At 47.4% G+C, this 16,440-nt stretch overlaps 2 protein-coding genes across 2 annotated transcripts; one reads left to right on the plus strand and one right to left on the minus strand.

The window, feature by feature from the left end:
• Positions 1-368: 368 nt before the first annotated feature.
• On the minus strand, positions 369-9,476 carry atmA (DNA-binding protein kinase TEL1; the record flags this gene model as incomplete). Its single annotated transcript, XM_057128746.1, has 7 exons — positions 369-1,352; positions 1,430-2,491; positions 2,555-2,945; positions 2,996-7,831; positions 7,887-9,227; positions 9,295-9,337; positions 9,398-9,476. The coding sequence occupies 7 exons, from the start codon at positions 9,474-9,476 to the stop codon at positions 369-371; spliced, it is 8,736 nt and encodes a 2,911-aa protein (XP_056983302.1).
• Positions 9,477-10,007: 531 nt separating this feature from the next.
• Positions 10,008-15,229, plus strand: N7511_006370 (nuclear pore complex Nup192/Nup205 family protein; the record flags this gene model as incomplete). The annotated part of the gene is made up of 5 exons (XM_057128747.1): positions 10,008-10,200; positions 10,286-14,584; positions 14,645-14,800; positions 14,852-15,120; positions 15,179-15,229. The coding sequence occupies 5 exons, from the start codon at positions 10,008-10,010 to the stop codon at positions 15,227-15,229; spliced, it is 4,968 nt and encodes a 1,655-aa protein (XP_056983303.1).
• Between the last annotated feature and the right edge of the window lie 1,211 nt (positions 15,230-16,440).

The following is a 16,440-nucleotide window of genomic DNA, read 5'->3' on the forward strand; positions in this document are numbered from 1 at the left end:
GATTCACCTACAGGGCGAATACCTACAGGGTGAATACCTACATGGCGTATACCTACATGTAGGTATTCATCCCGGCAGTACACTATTCCATAGCAGGAAATCTCGAATTATTGGTTCCTGGATTCGACGGTGTTTCATAGAGGCCGATTAAGTCAAGAATATAGGCACCTGTGGACATATGTGAGGCTCTCGGACTCCCGAACCGAGGCTGGCCGAGCACTCAATATCGATGAGCAAGGTAATTTCGGCCTTTCAACCTTTCTTTACAATAAATGCCAATAAAGATGTCCAGTAAATAAATTCACGTAATATATGCAAAGACTATGTATGTTTCATCGCATCAACGAAGTAGATCTATTTACACCAGTTCAGGCATAAGATGCCCAACCACAGTATAGCACAGCAAGATTCCTCTCATCAGTCGCTTGTTGAATCAATTCATTGACGGTAGCAGTGACACTGAGTGTCTTGCTCAGCTTCTTAGCCACGACAGTCAAGGCTCGATCAGCCTCACTGGGCTCATTCCTCGAAGAATGATCGGCCACACCCGCACCAGGCAGTAGAGGAGGCCCATCGCCAGCTTCTTGATTATCCTGCATCTTTTTCATGCGCAGGGGCGAGACAGTCCAGCTATACAAGGGATCGTAGCGCAAGACATCAAGGATGGTCATGATGCTGTACGACTCTTGGCGAAGTGCCTCGAGGGTAAACTCACAGCAGCGCCGGAAGACACCTTCGGTCTTGGTAATACCAAAACCATCGACGAGGTCGCGTGTCAAACGGAAGGGGACCACTTCAGGAACAGGCAGAATGCGGCCCTGTTCAAATGCAACACCGAGATCAATGTGCACGACTTCGCCGGTCTTTTCATCAAGTAGGATATTGTGTCCGTGCCTGTCACCAAGACCCAGGACGTGGCCGAGGATTGAAATCGCGGCTGTACTCCTAGTGTAGGAGATTCGCTTGCTGAACCAATCATCTGGGTTGTTGAATTTCTCCATGAAGAAGTATTTCATCACAGGATGGAAGTGCTCCGTCACTTGTCGGTAGGTTCTGACTCGCTGCTCGAAGGATCTGGTTTGAACGTCGGCAATGTGCTTACGGCAGGAATTGGGCTTCATGTCCTTGGGGAAGTATTTCTGATGTGCTGGCATCAGGTAGTCGTGTAAGGGAATGGTGTTGGGTACGAATTCAATGATTCCCGCATTGGAGGTCAATGGAAGGACTTTGTAGGTCCGAATACCTAACTTCCGTTGACGCGTAGGTTGATGATCTTTCAAGAGACTGCTCACTTGCTCGAAAACTTGTTCCATGATAGCATCTTGTCGTAGATCATCATTGCCTCCCTTGTACTGTTATTTTGGTCAACTAAGTTTCTACAAGCATGGAATGCTGCCGAAAGGCGTTGGGCTATAGGGGAAATACATACCAGCTGTTTATAGCGCTCGCCATTAGAGGCAACGGCAGTGACAATCTTCGGCGCACTGACACCGGACGCAATGGTGAAGTCAGGGGAGAATTTGGAAACTGTCGGAACTTGACTATAGTCACAATCAACGCGGAGGTCGATCTTCATTGTAGGTGGTGGCAGTTTGTAAGTGATGGCATCTTGTCCGAGGCGCTGCCCAGTAGTGAGACTTTTCAATGGAACTTTAGCACCACTTTTGTACTTGCTGTCAGGCCTGTCGACTGCAAACCGCACATAGCTGATGTTCACATTATGCACAGCAACCCAAGTGGGACCGATTTGGCTGTCACTTTTGAGGCGGTCCACAAGCTGATTTGCAGCACGGAAACGTGAGACGGAGGACTGGTCTTTACCTCCCTTGGACTTGCTGCTGGCGAAGATTTGATACATTCCGTGGAAGGGGTGCTCGACACAGATCCTGAAAATCAATTGCGTGAGAAGTGATTGGAAATCATCAGAGACATCAAGCAAGCGAGAAGACAGTTGATTCATTAAAGGTGCAAATTTGCGACTGGGTACCTCGCTAAGGTATCGGGAGACAGCTACGTTTGCTGTTTTGATGTCTGACTTGTCGAGCCAGAGTGCGCAGAACCGTAGAGCATCATTGTTGTAGGTATCACTTTCTCGCAGACAGAGAAGGTAATTTTCGAGACATTGCTGGAGGAAAGCCTCTCGGCTTCGCAGCAATCTTTGATACTCACGGTCGTCGAGGTCGAACCATTGTTTCGCTTTAGCACGGTAATTCTTCAAATACTCCCGTTCTTTGCCAGTGGCAGCATTCATCATTTCCTCGAGGCCAATGACTTCTTTCTCCTTGCGGTCCCGGAGTTGCTCCACTCGCTTGAAGTCTTCTAGTCCATCGGGATTCAAAAGCTGCTGATCACAGAATGTTGCGAATCCATGATAGACTCGTCCAGCTTCTTCCCCGTCAGAGTTTCCCTTGAGTTCTTTGACCGCAGGGTAAAGATAGTCTTGAAGAATGGAATCGGGCTTTTCCAGTCGTGCCTCTGCGACATGATGTCCCTAAATCAAAGAAAAAAGAATTAGTTATTGAAAATAGATTCCTCGAGATAAGTCCAAAGTTACCAAAGTTACAAGCAGCTCAGCCCGACTGAGTGGAATTGCTTGGTTGTGAAGATCGTCTTGACCTTTCAAATGTTGAAGCATGCGAATCGACGCTGTCATCTCGCCTTGATCCCAAAGAACATTGGCGAGGTCAAACTTTGCGGCTGCTTCAATGTCCATACCCAGAGCTGCACAGGGTTCTGACAGCTTTGAAAGGTTCATTGCAGATTTCAACGATGCTTGGGAGATGCCGTGACTTCTGGTTACTTCCAAGGACTGCCTTATGACTTTCGCTTCCAGCAAGCGTGAATTGTCGAGACTCAGCCGTGATGGTGATCTCAGGACATCGTTTTTCCTGACCGACGAGAATAATGCCTCATGCCATGATAAGACTTCGCCAACCTCATGATAACTACCAAGGTTAGCATGTATTGAATAGCCGCATGGGTTTGAGATACGTACCTTTCGGTTTTCAGCCAGTTGCTTCTCGCCATTATCTTCTTCCATTCGGCGTCCATATCTTCTGGACTCGAGGTGTGCAGCGTGTCACTGATCTCAGTCATGATACCCAGAGCTCGCATCGAGGTGCGCAACTGGATGGCGGAACGACCGTTGTCTATAAGAGAGTCAAGGGTAGTCAACAGACCGGTTTCAATTGAGGTGGTGACTTCAGGCAAAGAACCAGAGCTGTTGAGACTCTGGAAGGCTCGGAAGACGGTTGCTGATGGCGATGTATCCAAAGGTGAGACTGGGATATCCCACTTTTGAAGACTGGTGGCTGCTTGCAACATGCTCTCAATTGCCACAGGGGAATCCTTTATACCACTGGAAGCGGAGAGCATTGTGTTGGCGATTCCCTGGAGATTCGTTGCATTCAGCGCATTTAGAACCCCATAAGAGTCCGCACTGTCTGACATCTGTATCCCACTGTCGTATTGCGCGCTCTGAAACAAGAGATTCTTGAACCCAGAGCCTTCGTACTCCAGTCGTTCCATCACACTTGTCAGCGATGAACTTTGCTGGATGCCATAGAACAAATCTGGGTCATCTATGTTCTTGTACACATCATGGAGTAAAGCAGTTGGTAGCTCATATTTGAGGACAGATGACCGACGGGACCCTGCAACTACCTTGGAGGCTTGAATTTCAAGGAACAACAATGAAGATTTCTGCAGCCCGCAACGATGAGCAGCAGAAGACGCCTCTCCAAAATCGATATCAAGCCATTTATCACGTTGGACAATGGTTGATTCATCCGGCACCGGTTGGTTGTGAAGGTAGAGAATGCAACTGATCACAAGCTGAGCATGAGGTAACGTATCCTCCGACACCTCACACAATACCTTCTTGAATATGGCTGAAATGGCCTCTCGAATTACTCCCTTTTCGCCTTTTGTGTCTCGCTCAGACAGCAAGACATCGTGGACTACATACGGCAACAGCTGTACCGCTAGGTCAGAGGCAGCGTTGAGAATCTTGCGAAGAGATCCGATAACAGGATCTTCCAAGGCAGCAGTCGACAAAAATAGAGAAACATCGCGAGCCCATTCAGCAACCGAGATACCATCTATGTCTGGTGGCGTCTTCTTGCATCTTTTCTCCTCCAGAATTGATAGTTCGATGGTAGGGCACTTGTATGGGTTCCAGATGAGTGCTTTCATCAAAGATTCAGGGATCACATCACCACAGCCTTGGTAATCTGGAAAGTCTGCGATACTGCTGACAATAAGCTGCAATGTCCGCTCAACCAAACCAGCTTCGAGATGATTTTGATTGTGCAGCATGTCACAAAGGACGCGAAGAATCCTAGCTTTGGAGTGACAGAGAATGTCGGATGATAAGCAAGGCTCAGTATCCTCAAATAATGAAAGATCCTGCTCACGCAGAAGAAGTTGATTGATCTTTCCAGTTGCAGCAAATGATCGACCAATAACCCTGGCAGCCCATAGTCGATACTGGGGTCCGCCATTAAAGTTGTGCAGTGTATGCCACAGCGAGACAACATGTGAAGCAGGGTCCACATCATCGTTCAGGGACCTATCATCAGCATCCGAAGCCCCAAACTCCGGACATAAGAGCGACAAAACCGTATCGGCTACAGGCCTGCTGAGCAATGATGTTGCAGAATCGCGGTCTTTGAGCACCTCAAAGACCAAGCCTTTCCCGATGTGACCATCTGAGGAAGCTTTGGACGTTGAGAATTGCTCGGCGAGGCTCACTAGCTTATCAAAGGATTGCTTGGTTTTTGTGTCCCATTCTGCGGAAAGCAAGTCTCCAAAGAGTCCTATGAGCCACTGATGGAACTTTCGGGTGCTTGATTGCACCTTTTTAAACTGAATTTCCTGGGTCGTATTCTCCGGAGAAGATAGGAAAATTTTGCGGAGAGTAATAAGCGTTGAGACAGCAGTCCCAGCAGCAAATCCTGGATTTTCTCGGAGGTATGGCTTTCCATTCTCGAGCAGATACCAGACTATCCCAAGGACATCTTCAGAACAATGAATGTCCCAAAGGAAGGGTCGAAGGGAGTTAAGCGCCATTTCAAGCGGATAGTCTTTCAGAAATACGGGACCAGCCACGCATACAAGAATCCGTATTTTACGGATGACGGAGCAAGCATGAAGCGAGCCAAGGGCAGGGTGTATCGATTCAAGGAGTGAGCGACAGGTGAAAGAGACCAGTGATGGTGTCCATATTGATTCAAGGTCAAATCCAGTGCGTTTGCAAAGGAACTCGAGCTCGTCTAACAGATATCGAGCTCGGAATGAGGGCTGTTGATTCGCAGGCAGCACATTTTGAGATGCACTTTTGCTGATAATTTGCATCTGAATGTCGTGGGCGTAGCCAAAGCTTGCACGCTTGGAAAACGCCCTTTCAATTTGGTCATAGTAGTCGAGGGACTTGAAAAAGGTTGCAACAATGGACGGAAACTGGCTTTCAACCTGTGTCATGAATTGGTCTGCACCTAGCAATTTTCTGAGCCGAATCTCGACTCCTTTGGGCTGACTGCCTTGCCCTGGAGGGGTACTGATATCTCGCGCAATGCTGTATGCCTCTGCCTTATAGAAAGAGCCAACTAGAAGTTCGACGTGTGGCACATCAAGATGTTCCGCCAGTTCAATTGTCTCCTGTTCCCTTGCGCGCATCATCATCTGCCCAACGATTTCGTCTTTAACATCAACCAGCATCTCCCCGAGGCTATCGTATCCAAATATACTGAAAGGCATTGTCATTATGCTTTGCGTCTCAGCCCAAGTGTACAGTATTTGAGACGAGAAAAGTCGGAAGAGTTCCTTTGCATCCCGGAGGCCTAGGCTATGAGAAACAGAAACAATGCATCTTTCAGCGTACCACAGAGAAGAAGAAACTTGAGCCGGAGTTTCGAATAGATGATATATGCTTCTACGAAGCAACGTATGCCACCGCGAAGCCAACTGGGAAAGCACAAAAAGACGAACAGCTATACCTTCGATCCATTCCGGGTCACGAGGCAAGCTTTCTAGAACGTCATCGAAGATAGCGTCATGATCTTTGAGAAGGAAGCGCTCAAACAGTGTTGGGATGAATTTGGCAACGGTGAATTTAACCTGAACGTCTCCTTCTCGCAGGATGGTGAAAAGGCTTGTTCTGGGGGACTGCAGAGACTGCTCGTTGCCGTATGAGGGGGACGTGTCAATAACACCCCGGATGAGCTCGGCCAATGCAATGTATGATTTTGGAGAAGCTCTCTTTCGAACCAAAAGGACTTCAATGAACCAGGAATACAAGTCCATGGCTGAATCTCTCAAGTTCTCATCGGGGCCGTTGGCCCAGGAATTGACAAAACTGGCCATCATACGAATGCAGAGGCAGTGGGAAGCTTCACATCGTTCCATTTCGTATGACTGTAAGCATATTTCACCCAAGTTTTCTAACATGGACAACAATTCAGAAGGCGCCAAGTCCGAGCACCGCCGATAGATCTCAGGTAGCAAGTTTTGGGCGGACATGAGATCAGCTTCGTCGAGGCTTGTCAGGTAGTCAACGAGTTCTGATGCCCGTAGTTGACCGGAACTTGGGTCTGCATCGGTTCTCAAAAAGATGGATATTTGAATGGTCACACATAGTTGGTAAGTGATCGGATCTAGGAACAACGATGAAGCGTCACGATTCGTGGATAGTATTGTCTCATCGATCGTCATCTGAGCCTGATCACTCATAAGTCGATCATCCAGATCCATAGGATCATAATCTTCGGAAGATTGAGATTTCGAGCTTTGACGAAGCTGTTCAAGTACATTTGAAAGTGGGGTTAAGAGCTCCTTGAGGCTACCCCGGATGGCGGAAGAAGTATCAGAGCTCAACAAAGGGCCAAGAAGAGGAGAAAGCAATTCCAAACATGAATGGATGAACCTTGTTTCATGTATCGCTAGGAAATTGCATATAGCATCCCATAGGGCCCGATAATTTTGCTGCAAATCTTGCGATTGAGCCTGAGCCGACTGGGGCAGGCACGCTGTGAAAAGCGAAGTCACAATACAGAAGGAAGCCAGGATCTGTAAATTTTCTGGGGATATAATTGATCTGTCCTCATTCATAGCGCGCCATGCTTGCGAGAAAGTCTCACATCTCACACGAAGCAAATCCAAGATCACTGTATCGTCAGGATCCTGCCGAGGGGATTGGTCCAAGTACCATGATTCCTGCGAGGCCCATGGATTGGCATAGTTGGTGGCAGTGGATGACTCTGCATGGAAAGCATATTCCAATAATTCGCGATTCTCATGGAAAAACAACCACTTCCGAATTATTAGGCCAGTTGGGCCTTCTGAAAAGCTTCTCGGAAGTTCCGTGGGTTTGTCCGATTGACGTGGTGAAATAGACAAAGGTCGATTAGTACACGAAGAGAGAACGGCCAGCAAATCCAGAGGCCGAGCATATAGAGCAATTCGAGCCGTTTGAATGCGATCTGTCACAGAGCCAATAGCCCAAACGTCCCTTAACCAGCCGCAAATCTGCATAGATGCCTTTTGAGACGATCCAGGATCCAGCTGTGTCCTCGACTGCGCAATAAACGCCCAGAGTCTTAGAGATGAGTCTGATATGGCCGCTGGTCCATTCAAATTAGCAGAAGACAGAATCGAACGTGTCGTTTCCATTGCCTCCGAATATTCCAATAACCCGGACTGAAGCACAACGTTCATCAGGTTACACGCAGCTCTTGATGTGAGTGGCGAAGAGAACGCGCGTGCAGTCAAGTCGACTACCCTTGGCCATTGGCTTTTGAGCTCCGGCGACTTTGCAGTTGCTCCGCTCGCAATGCTGTTTGTCGCATAATTAGCTCGAAACGGTGGATACAGAAATGAGAGGAACATACCTTGCCAGAGCAACCATTGTCCAGTACGACACAGAAGCATGGTCATCGGTGATGCTTAGAACGAGCCGCTTGAAAATGGAAATTTTAGTTTCTGCGTCAAGATTAGTCTCAATAAAAGGTACAAGCTGCAATGCACAGATTCGTCGGGTGCTTGTTGAAGAGATCGAGTCGCGAAGAATATCCTGAAGATGAGAGCTGAAGCGCTGCCTTTTATTTGAACCAACACGTTGTGACTCAGGGTTATTAACAGTATTAATATCCTCCGAGAGCTTCAATAGCTCCGCGATGATCCAGATGAGGGTCCAGTTGAATTCCGATTTTGCACTTCCAAAACGAGGCCCATATATCGGTCGGCTGTGGTCTGCAGTTGAATTTTGGTAAAAGATAATATCGTCGACCTGAAGGGCCTCTCTTTCAGAACGCCTCACATATTCTGAGTGGAGTGTAATTGCTAATCCTTCCACTTCATGCGCCAAATACTCGGAGGGGTCTCGTCGAGCCGTGTCCACCAGTATGATCATGGAAAACATTAAAGTGACAATCAATTCGTCCTTGAGGGCCTGTAGCTTGGTGGACGACCACAATTGTCGAATTACTGGAACCAGGCTCAACAGAGATGAGCGGGCAAGCTCGGTCTGATCAAACATGATTTTGGTAATGACTGCATTGATGCTACTAAAGGCGAGCTGGTGCGTATTCCCAGCTACAATTGAAGGCGATTTGACAAAATCAATCAGTCCATGAAGGATGGTATTCGCTGTGTTTTGGACAGGAGGGTTAGGCACTGATGTCAGAAGTTGGATACAAAGCACGAGTGCTTCGTGAACATTTCTGCTACTGCCCTGATTTTCTCTGCTGATTGGGGCAGGGGTCATTCGCGAAGGAGTCGAACGACTGTCGCTGGCATCGGGATCTTCGGGGGTAGATCGATAACCGCTTCGAATGCTTAGCTGATTGTCATTCTCCTTTACACGTATTCCAGCAAGGCAAAAGCTTAAAATGTTTTCCCAGTCCTCTCCATCAAGATGCTCTGCATGTGGGCGATATCGGAGAAGCGACGCTAAACACTTGGTGTAGTCCGCACTCAGATGATCCCATATACCTTCTCCGGGGGATGGAATGGTTTCAGTGATGTGATCAACGATGGCTCGGACCGTTTTAATCCTCACATTTTTCAAAAAGAGATCGACTGCTAATCGGAGCACAGAGGCACATGTTGAGAGTCGAGATGCGGAAGCGCTTTTGAAATTCGGCGCGCGATTGAATGTCAACCTTTCTGTTGCAACGAACCGGAAAAGGGACTCAAAAATCTTATGACAGGCTTTATCGTTGAGGGTTTGCCTATTTCATAAGATCACTGTTAGTTGTCTTGTCATCCCGGGGGAGGGGGGATCTCGAGGCGGCGTACAGCTTGGAGCTCTTCTTGTTCTGTTGAAGAATGTGTTTCAAGTCTACGTGGGGCGATGACTTAGTACTTGAATTTCTGTATGCGTTTTCAAGAGGAGACTCACCTGCTAAGCCATCTGAGCGCGCCTTTTGCTTGTCGGATGACAGCGAGCTGATCGTTTTGTCGAGAAATATCTCCGCCATCGCGTTACAGCAGTAGGGAGCCAGTCAATCTGAAGATCTACGCTTCATTCACCAAATCCAGGAAGCATCCCGAATCAATCCGTCATTCTGCGAGATCAGGGTTGATAAGCGCGACTTGTGGAGTGCATGTAATAGGTCATGACCGCCCACCCAAGCCTTGAAGCGTGTTTGTCCGGCAAAATGTCAACAGTCAACTTTTAACCAGGATGTTTGTAATGACTATACAAGAAGAATAGTGGGATGTGGCTGTGTTATTGAGATTAAACTCATGCTCTATTCTGCTGCATATGCGCTTTGTGCCCTCTGCAATTGATAATAATTAAGATTTAGCCACCAATCAAGGTAAGTTCAAGAGATCGATGTATAGTCTGAAAGGCGGTGGGATTGACGGTGAATAAGGCGGTGACCCAAGGCGGGTGTTGTGCCTGAAAAAACGGCAGTATTTGCTCGCGTTACCGCCCGAGATTTTGATCGCGCTCCACCTTTCTGCCAGCTCGAGCTCTCTTTCCACAGCTTCTCATTCCACCAACCATGATGGAGTCCAAAGACACCGAGGACATCGGTGGCCTTGGTGGCCTGTACACCGATCTATGTGCCATCAAGCAGCGTCCCTCTGTCAATCTCGAACGACTCTGCTTCGAATTAGAGGCGCATCTTCCAGATTTCCGAAAGCTCCTCGACAAAACACCGAAGAACAATGCCAGTCGTCAGACTGTCCTCACAGGTAATTGAGCCTTACAGGGACTCTTCGAGTCGCCTCTGTTATGTCAAGCCTGGACACGTTTCTAATTTTGCTTGCAATGTTCTAGGGAAGATCAGCTCTGAAGGCGACGAATACGAAATCAACTCGGACTTCCAACAAGGCGCCCTCCAACTCGCCGACGCTTTGAACATCGATGAAATTGAAGCGGCATTCAAATTTTTAAAAGCTCAACATGATGGATACTTGATGGGCCGGTCCCCTCTGATCGCTGCCCTAATGATATTTCACGAACACCGCTCAAATACCCTGAACTGCCTGCGTCTCATTTTCAAACTATCACTCGACTATGAAATTCCAACTCTCCAGCCTGTCATGCAAACAACTCTGACACACATACTTGGGGATATCAATAACCCTTTACGGCATGCATCGGAATTTGTTCGAAAAGCTTTGAAATCCATGATTGACATTGAGGAATGGATAAGTCTTCTCGGACAGCAGCTTCAAAAGGCCACCACACTTGATCAGGAACTTGATCGAGATATTATGGAAGCTATTGAATACCAGCAATCATGCTTGAATGAACAGCATGAGTCTCTGGGAGCGATCGTTTGCTACATGTTCAAGGGATCTTTCACGAGCAGCGAGGATGTACGTTTCCTTGTTCAGCAAATAAAGAAGGAAGATCGCTTTGACGGGCTCCTGATCCACTACATTCCCGCCATAATAGCGGCTTTTTTCCAATATGGTTCTCCAGATGGCCCAGGGGCCGTTGAGAGAGAAGCGCGAGAGCTAAACCAGTTCATCACTGCAACCAATGATCCCCAAGGCTGGAAACTGCCACACTTCCACGCGGCTGTCACTGCTCTGTGGCTTTCAGTCTACAGCGGATGGTACTTTGACGGTGCCCTGCCCTCAAGCGTCGATCTCAATATCGATGTGGAGAAGGAATCAAAAGAGCGAACAAAGATGTTCAGGTCTTCTCTTGATGATGGAGCGCTTGACTTCATGTTGTCCATCTGTGCGGCTGTCAACAATAAAGAGTGGGCCGATCCCGCTCGAAGTGAATTTTTGGCCTTGCTGCTCAAGGAGAGTGTTGTCTCATTGCCGCAATCTGCTGCTTGCTCTGACTTCATGAAGGAACTTTTGATGGAAAACTTTGAGGTATTTATTGAATCTTGTGTCGCAAACATGCCCGACGCCGTCCGGCATTTGAAGTCGGAAGAGGACTCTCAAAGACTGGACCAAATCACTGCCCTCAGAGACGGTCTCACTTCTAGTCTTCATCGAGGCTTAGTAGAGGTGCGAACTTACCTCGAGTCATTCCTCATGATCATCTCATTTGCCTTCGAGTGCCGCGCCGAAGCAGCTCAAGAATTCTGGGCTGACCCTGAAAGTAACCTCTATGGCTTCCTTCAATGGTCTTCTAAGCGACAGACTGTTCCTCGTGTTAGTGCTTTCTGTGAAATGCTTTGCTCAATTTCCGAAGGCCCCGAAAATGCAGCTGCGGCACACCAATTCCTTACGGAGGAAGACAAGTTCATGTCTTCCAAATTTAAGAGATCCACCACTATGAATTGGTCTCAAATGTTTGCTGAACTTCAACTTTATGCGTCTCGAGTTACAGAGAAACCGAACTCAACTCCCTCGCAAGGCTACCTCGGAATGTTCTTTTCACGGAAACCGGAGCCGGTGGAAATGAACGAGCCTGAAAGCCCCGTTATGCTCACATGCTACTTACGGCTCATGGGGCATCTATGCAGTCAGAGTGAGCTTGTTCGAGATTGGATGCTACAGAACCAGTCCTTCAATGTAGTCAGTACATTGTTGACTCTGTCCAGCGGTCCCATTCCGTCACATCTCCGAGCAACTGCCTTTACGACACTTGCAGCTCTGATGACTAACAAGTCTTCTGCTGCTGGACATCAAATGTGGATGGCAATTGATGAATGGTTGTCCGGTGGGTCTATGAGTGCATCCGGCAATGTTAAAGTGCCGCTGGTTTCCAACCTTCCTGTATGGCATCAGCAACAGGCCTTCAAAAAGATTGGAGAGAGTTTTGACCAAACAAACGCGTTTGTTACTCTTATCAATGCACTCTTTGCTCCTCCCTCTGACCAGGTCGATGATGGCATGTCGCTACCTTTCCCAGGAAATCTAGGAGGATCTTATCGGATGCCTGGGGTTGGTCCCTACATCGACTTTATCCTAGGCCATGCCTTTTCAAGGAAAATTCAGGATCTCAACGACCACCAGTCCCGTCTTTTGACCTACAACTGCCTCGGCTTTGTGGTTACAAGCTTGAAGTCATTTAAGGAAAATCTGGTCTTGGCTTTGAGCGAGCCATCTGGGACTGATCACACGGTGGTTGCTTCGTTGATATCCTCGTATGTTATTGCCCATCCCTTTGCTCGCGTGGTTGAGTGGCTGTTCAATGAGGATGTTCTCAAGTCATTGTTTGCGGCCTCTCGACAAGACACGGCAGAGGTTTGTGTGGCATTACCTGATTCTGTCATTGTCCTGACTTTGCTCCGGAGCCTGGAGGTAATGGTCCTTCTTCTAGATCTTCAATCGACATACTTAAATGTCGTCAAACCGATCGTCACCTCCCAGGTTGCGCCTCACAGAACAAATGTGGCAAATTCTTCACTTGCCTCATTTGAAGACAGTGTACTGAGCAATCTTTCCCTCATACCATTGCTCTGTCTCTATTGTAGTGCAGGACATCTCGATCTTGCGATCGAGTCCATGAATTTGCTGGAAAGGCTTACCAGCTCTCGCAAACTCAACAAAATGTCATCCTTGGAATCCGCTCAATGGCGGTCCTCGAACAAGATTGTTGAGGTGCTTGCATCCGAACTTGATGTGGATAGTGTATCGAAACCTTTGGTGCTCCATATGACTCCTGACATCAGAGAATTCGATTATGGCCCCGAGGCACCCAGCTACGTCATTCGAGAACACATTCTTACCCTTCTGAGGCGATGTCTAGGAACAATCACAGATCGTCCTACGGTAGCTCATCTTCTCCTTGGCTTCAAGTGTGTGGGACCGAACCTTGAAACCTCTAGCGAAGGAATATTTGCGGAAAAGAGTTCTCTTCTGCATGCAATTGTGGAATTTTTGAAAGAATATCCCGAGCATCTTGATGGTCCCATCGTGTCGTGGGTTGTGATTCTTAAACGCCTGGCTTTTGAAGTGATGAAGCATTTATGGTCATCAAAGCTGGCAGGCTTCGAAACATTGAGTGAAATGCGATCTATGAATCTACTTCAGGTTATGTTTGCTAAACAGCCCATTATTGATGCGCATACAATCTGGAGTGGCTTCACTGCCGACATGGATGAATTTTGGCTTGCGGACGGTGCTGTCTCTATGACAGAATTCCTGCAATACCGCAGCTTTTTGTTCGAATATGCAGCCGCAGAAATTCGTGCGACGGCTAAGATGGGATCACAGACTCTACATTCCCAAACAATGGCGGTCTTGCTTGGAAACACTGTTTTGGAGAACGGTCAGCCCATTCAAAGTCGATCTGTGTTTGATCTATTCGACTTCGCGGATCTCGGCGTTTTGCGGAATTTCGAGAAGCCTATGCTGTCTTTGCTTGACGACATATCTGTTCAAGTGAAGTATAACCCCAAGGACGGTAGGACGGAAGAATACAACCTGGATGAGTTCCAAGCACTGGTCCGAATGCGAGACGCAGATTTGTCCGCCGCTGAGCAACAACGATTCAGAGGGGAAGCATGCATTCTCGAGCAATTCATCAATGCGACGAATCATCGTCATCGGATCCGAAAATGTCATTATGCAGCTTTCAAGTCTTGGACAGAGCTCATTTCTACTATGATTGCTTGTGCCGACGATGACGGAGTCTCCCCAGCTTTCATTCAGCACTGTCTCCAGTTGATACTTCCTCAGCTTGAGGCTGCCACTGATGACGATCTTCCTTGGGCTCTAGAACTGGCAAAATTGGCAGAAACTTTGATTTCTGGCAGTGGAGATGCCATCAATGAGAAACTCTACCATCTTTTCCAAATCTGCATCCAAGGCATCAATCTGGCACCAGGGGATGTCCTTTTAAGAGAGACATACTACATGATCTGTTCTCACTACGTCACACGCATCACAACATCTGATACCAATAAAAGCCTGCGACGTGAGAGCCAACAAGCCATTACAAAATGCTGCCCCACCCTTGTTGAGACAATCTGCGATGATGCCTTGAATGGCCAGGACTCGTGCCGTTCGTCTGCTCTCTTGCTCTTAAACGGCTTGGCCGTTCTAGATAGCCAGACTGATTGTGTTTTGGCAAAGCACATCTCAGAGGCGAACTGTCTAAGTCTCTTCTTAGACTCTTTGAGATCTCTTCCCATTGAGCTCCGCCAAGCCCAGGAAACTGGTAGGTTTTTTTGTTCCCTTTTTCTCACCGGCTGTGGCATCATTGTTGATTGATCCTTAGATACTCCTGCACTCATAGCTTACTACGAATCACTACTTTCGCTACTACAGCGGCTTGCTCAGACCAAGAAAGGAGCCACATATGTCCTTGATGCGGGACTCTTCCAAACGGTTCGTGATTCGCAGCTTTTCGCAGCTGATCCAGACATTGGCATTGGTAAGTCTATCTCCTACCCCTGTATGCTGCCTTACTGATTGGTACTTTCAGATATCGATAATCCCGATGCCCTTCAAAAGTATTACGACCTTCTTTTGTCCTTGATGCGCGTCATTGTGTCTGCTGTCTGTTCTCGTGGAATACAAAACCACCAAATCATACAACAGGCTCATAGATTCCTGGCTGAGAACCGAGCTTGCATGGTGGGCATTTTCAAACGGTCTGCCAAAATTGGCATCACTTCCAATGAACATCAACACACTTTACGGGATCTGAACAAAACTTTCATGGCTTTGGTTTCTGGCACTGGCTTCACTGAGGTAAGAAAGTCCCTATGGATTCGTTATGCTTCATCGTAACTAACATACCATATCATAGGCTGAGGAGCAAGAAATTCAACAGACTACACGTCCTGCTATGTTCTCGTGATTTTTATGATTGACTTAGGCGAATTGCATGTATCATTATGACAGGCGCGGTGGAGACGGTCTTGAGCGATTATTACTATGAATTGAACTGCGTCTCACAGTTAACGGTGCCACTTGTAAAGCATTTGACAAAGGAAATACCTCGAAGGGGTGTAAATCGAGCTTTTTTACTTAGGGTAGGAAGACTATAGAATGACAAAATAGTGAATCAGTTAAGGTTAAGGATCGCGAAATTGTCTGTCTTGCAAGCCTTCCTCCAAATCAACCGCTACCTATAGGATGGACAGGCCCCAGCTCTCCAGCCGAACTGCACATTCCACACTCGATCTGCTATACTCTAAAGAGTGGCGTGTGGAAGGATGTAATTGCTTTCGTCCTTTTCTCTCTTTCTCTGAAAGACGTCTGAGGAATCCAAATTCAGACCTCCCTGGATTTGGGCACAATTGGGCGCTGGTGAACGATCAATTTCCATTTTCTGGGTAGCATAAGCTATCACTGGTGATTGTGTGGATATGTTCCCCTTCTCCCACAGTTCGATGGTGATCTTCCCACGAGGATGAACGGTTATAGACAGATCGATCCGAACATCGCCGTTTGATTCTTTCAGCCTTCTTGTTTGGCGTGGCGCCGCGCACTGTGTTCGTCGATGTAGACACCGGGAGGTATTGGCGAGGCTTGGCTCGAATGAGTGTCAAGTTGTAATGATCGACTGAAGCTGACGTCCGATCGGAATGATTGTGTTGGACGTAGACTCATGGTTCTTGGCTCATGGCTCACGGCGATGGCTGTGTATCAGCTTCTAGGTAGAGTATGATTGGAGTTAGCAATAGACGTTGGGGATTTTTGACGTCTTTTTTAACAACTTTTTTGATGTCTTTCGGGTATAAAATAGAATTTAACCAACTTCCCTCCGTTCATGTGGTGCTCCGCCCTTGGGTTTGTGAATACAGAAGCATAAGGAACGGTAAGAAAGGCGGCATCGAAACTGATTTGCACAGATCTTTTGAGTCGATAGCAATATCAGACAGCCGTAGCTTGGTGTAAAGTAAGGATTTCTGTTATGAACATTTATCTTAATATCAATAAAAGCATCAGGACTTACCAGGCCTGTTTCAAACTGTAGAAATTACTTACACAGAGGGACTGCGGCTATCCTTTCATCTTACCCCACGCATAACCGAGATCTTTACGTCTTTCCACTTGAAATTTGAA

Source organism: Penicillium nucicola, assembly GCF_028828085.1.
Source record: "Penicillium nucicola strain IBT 29836 chromosome Unknown utg000006l, whole genome shotgun sequence".
Lineage (NCBI taxonomy): Eukaryota > Fungi > Ascomycota > Eurotiomycetes > Eurotiales > Aspergillaceae > Penicillium > Penicillium nucicola.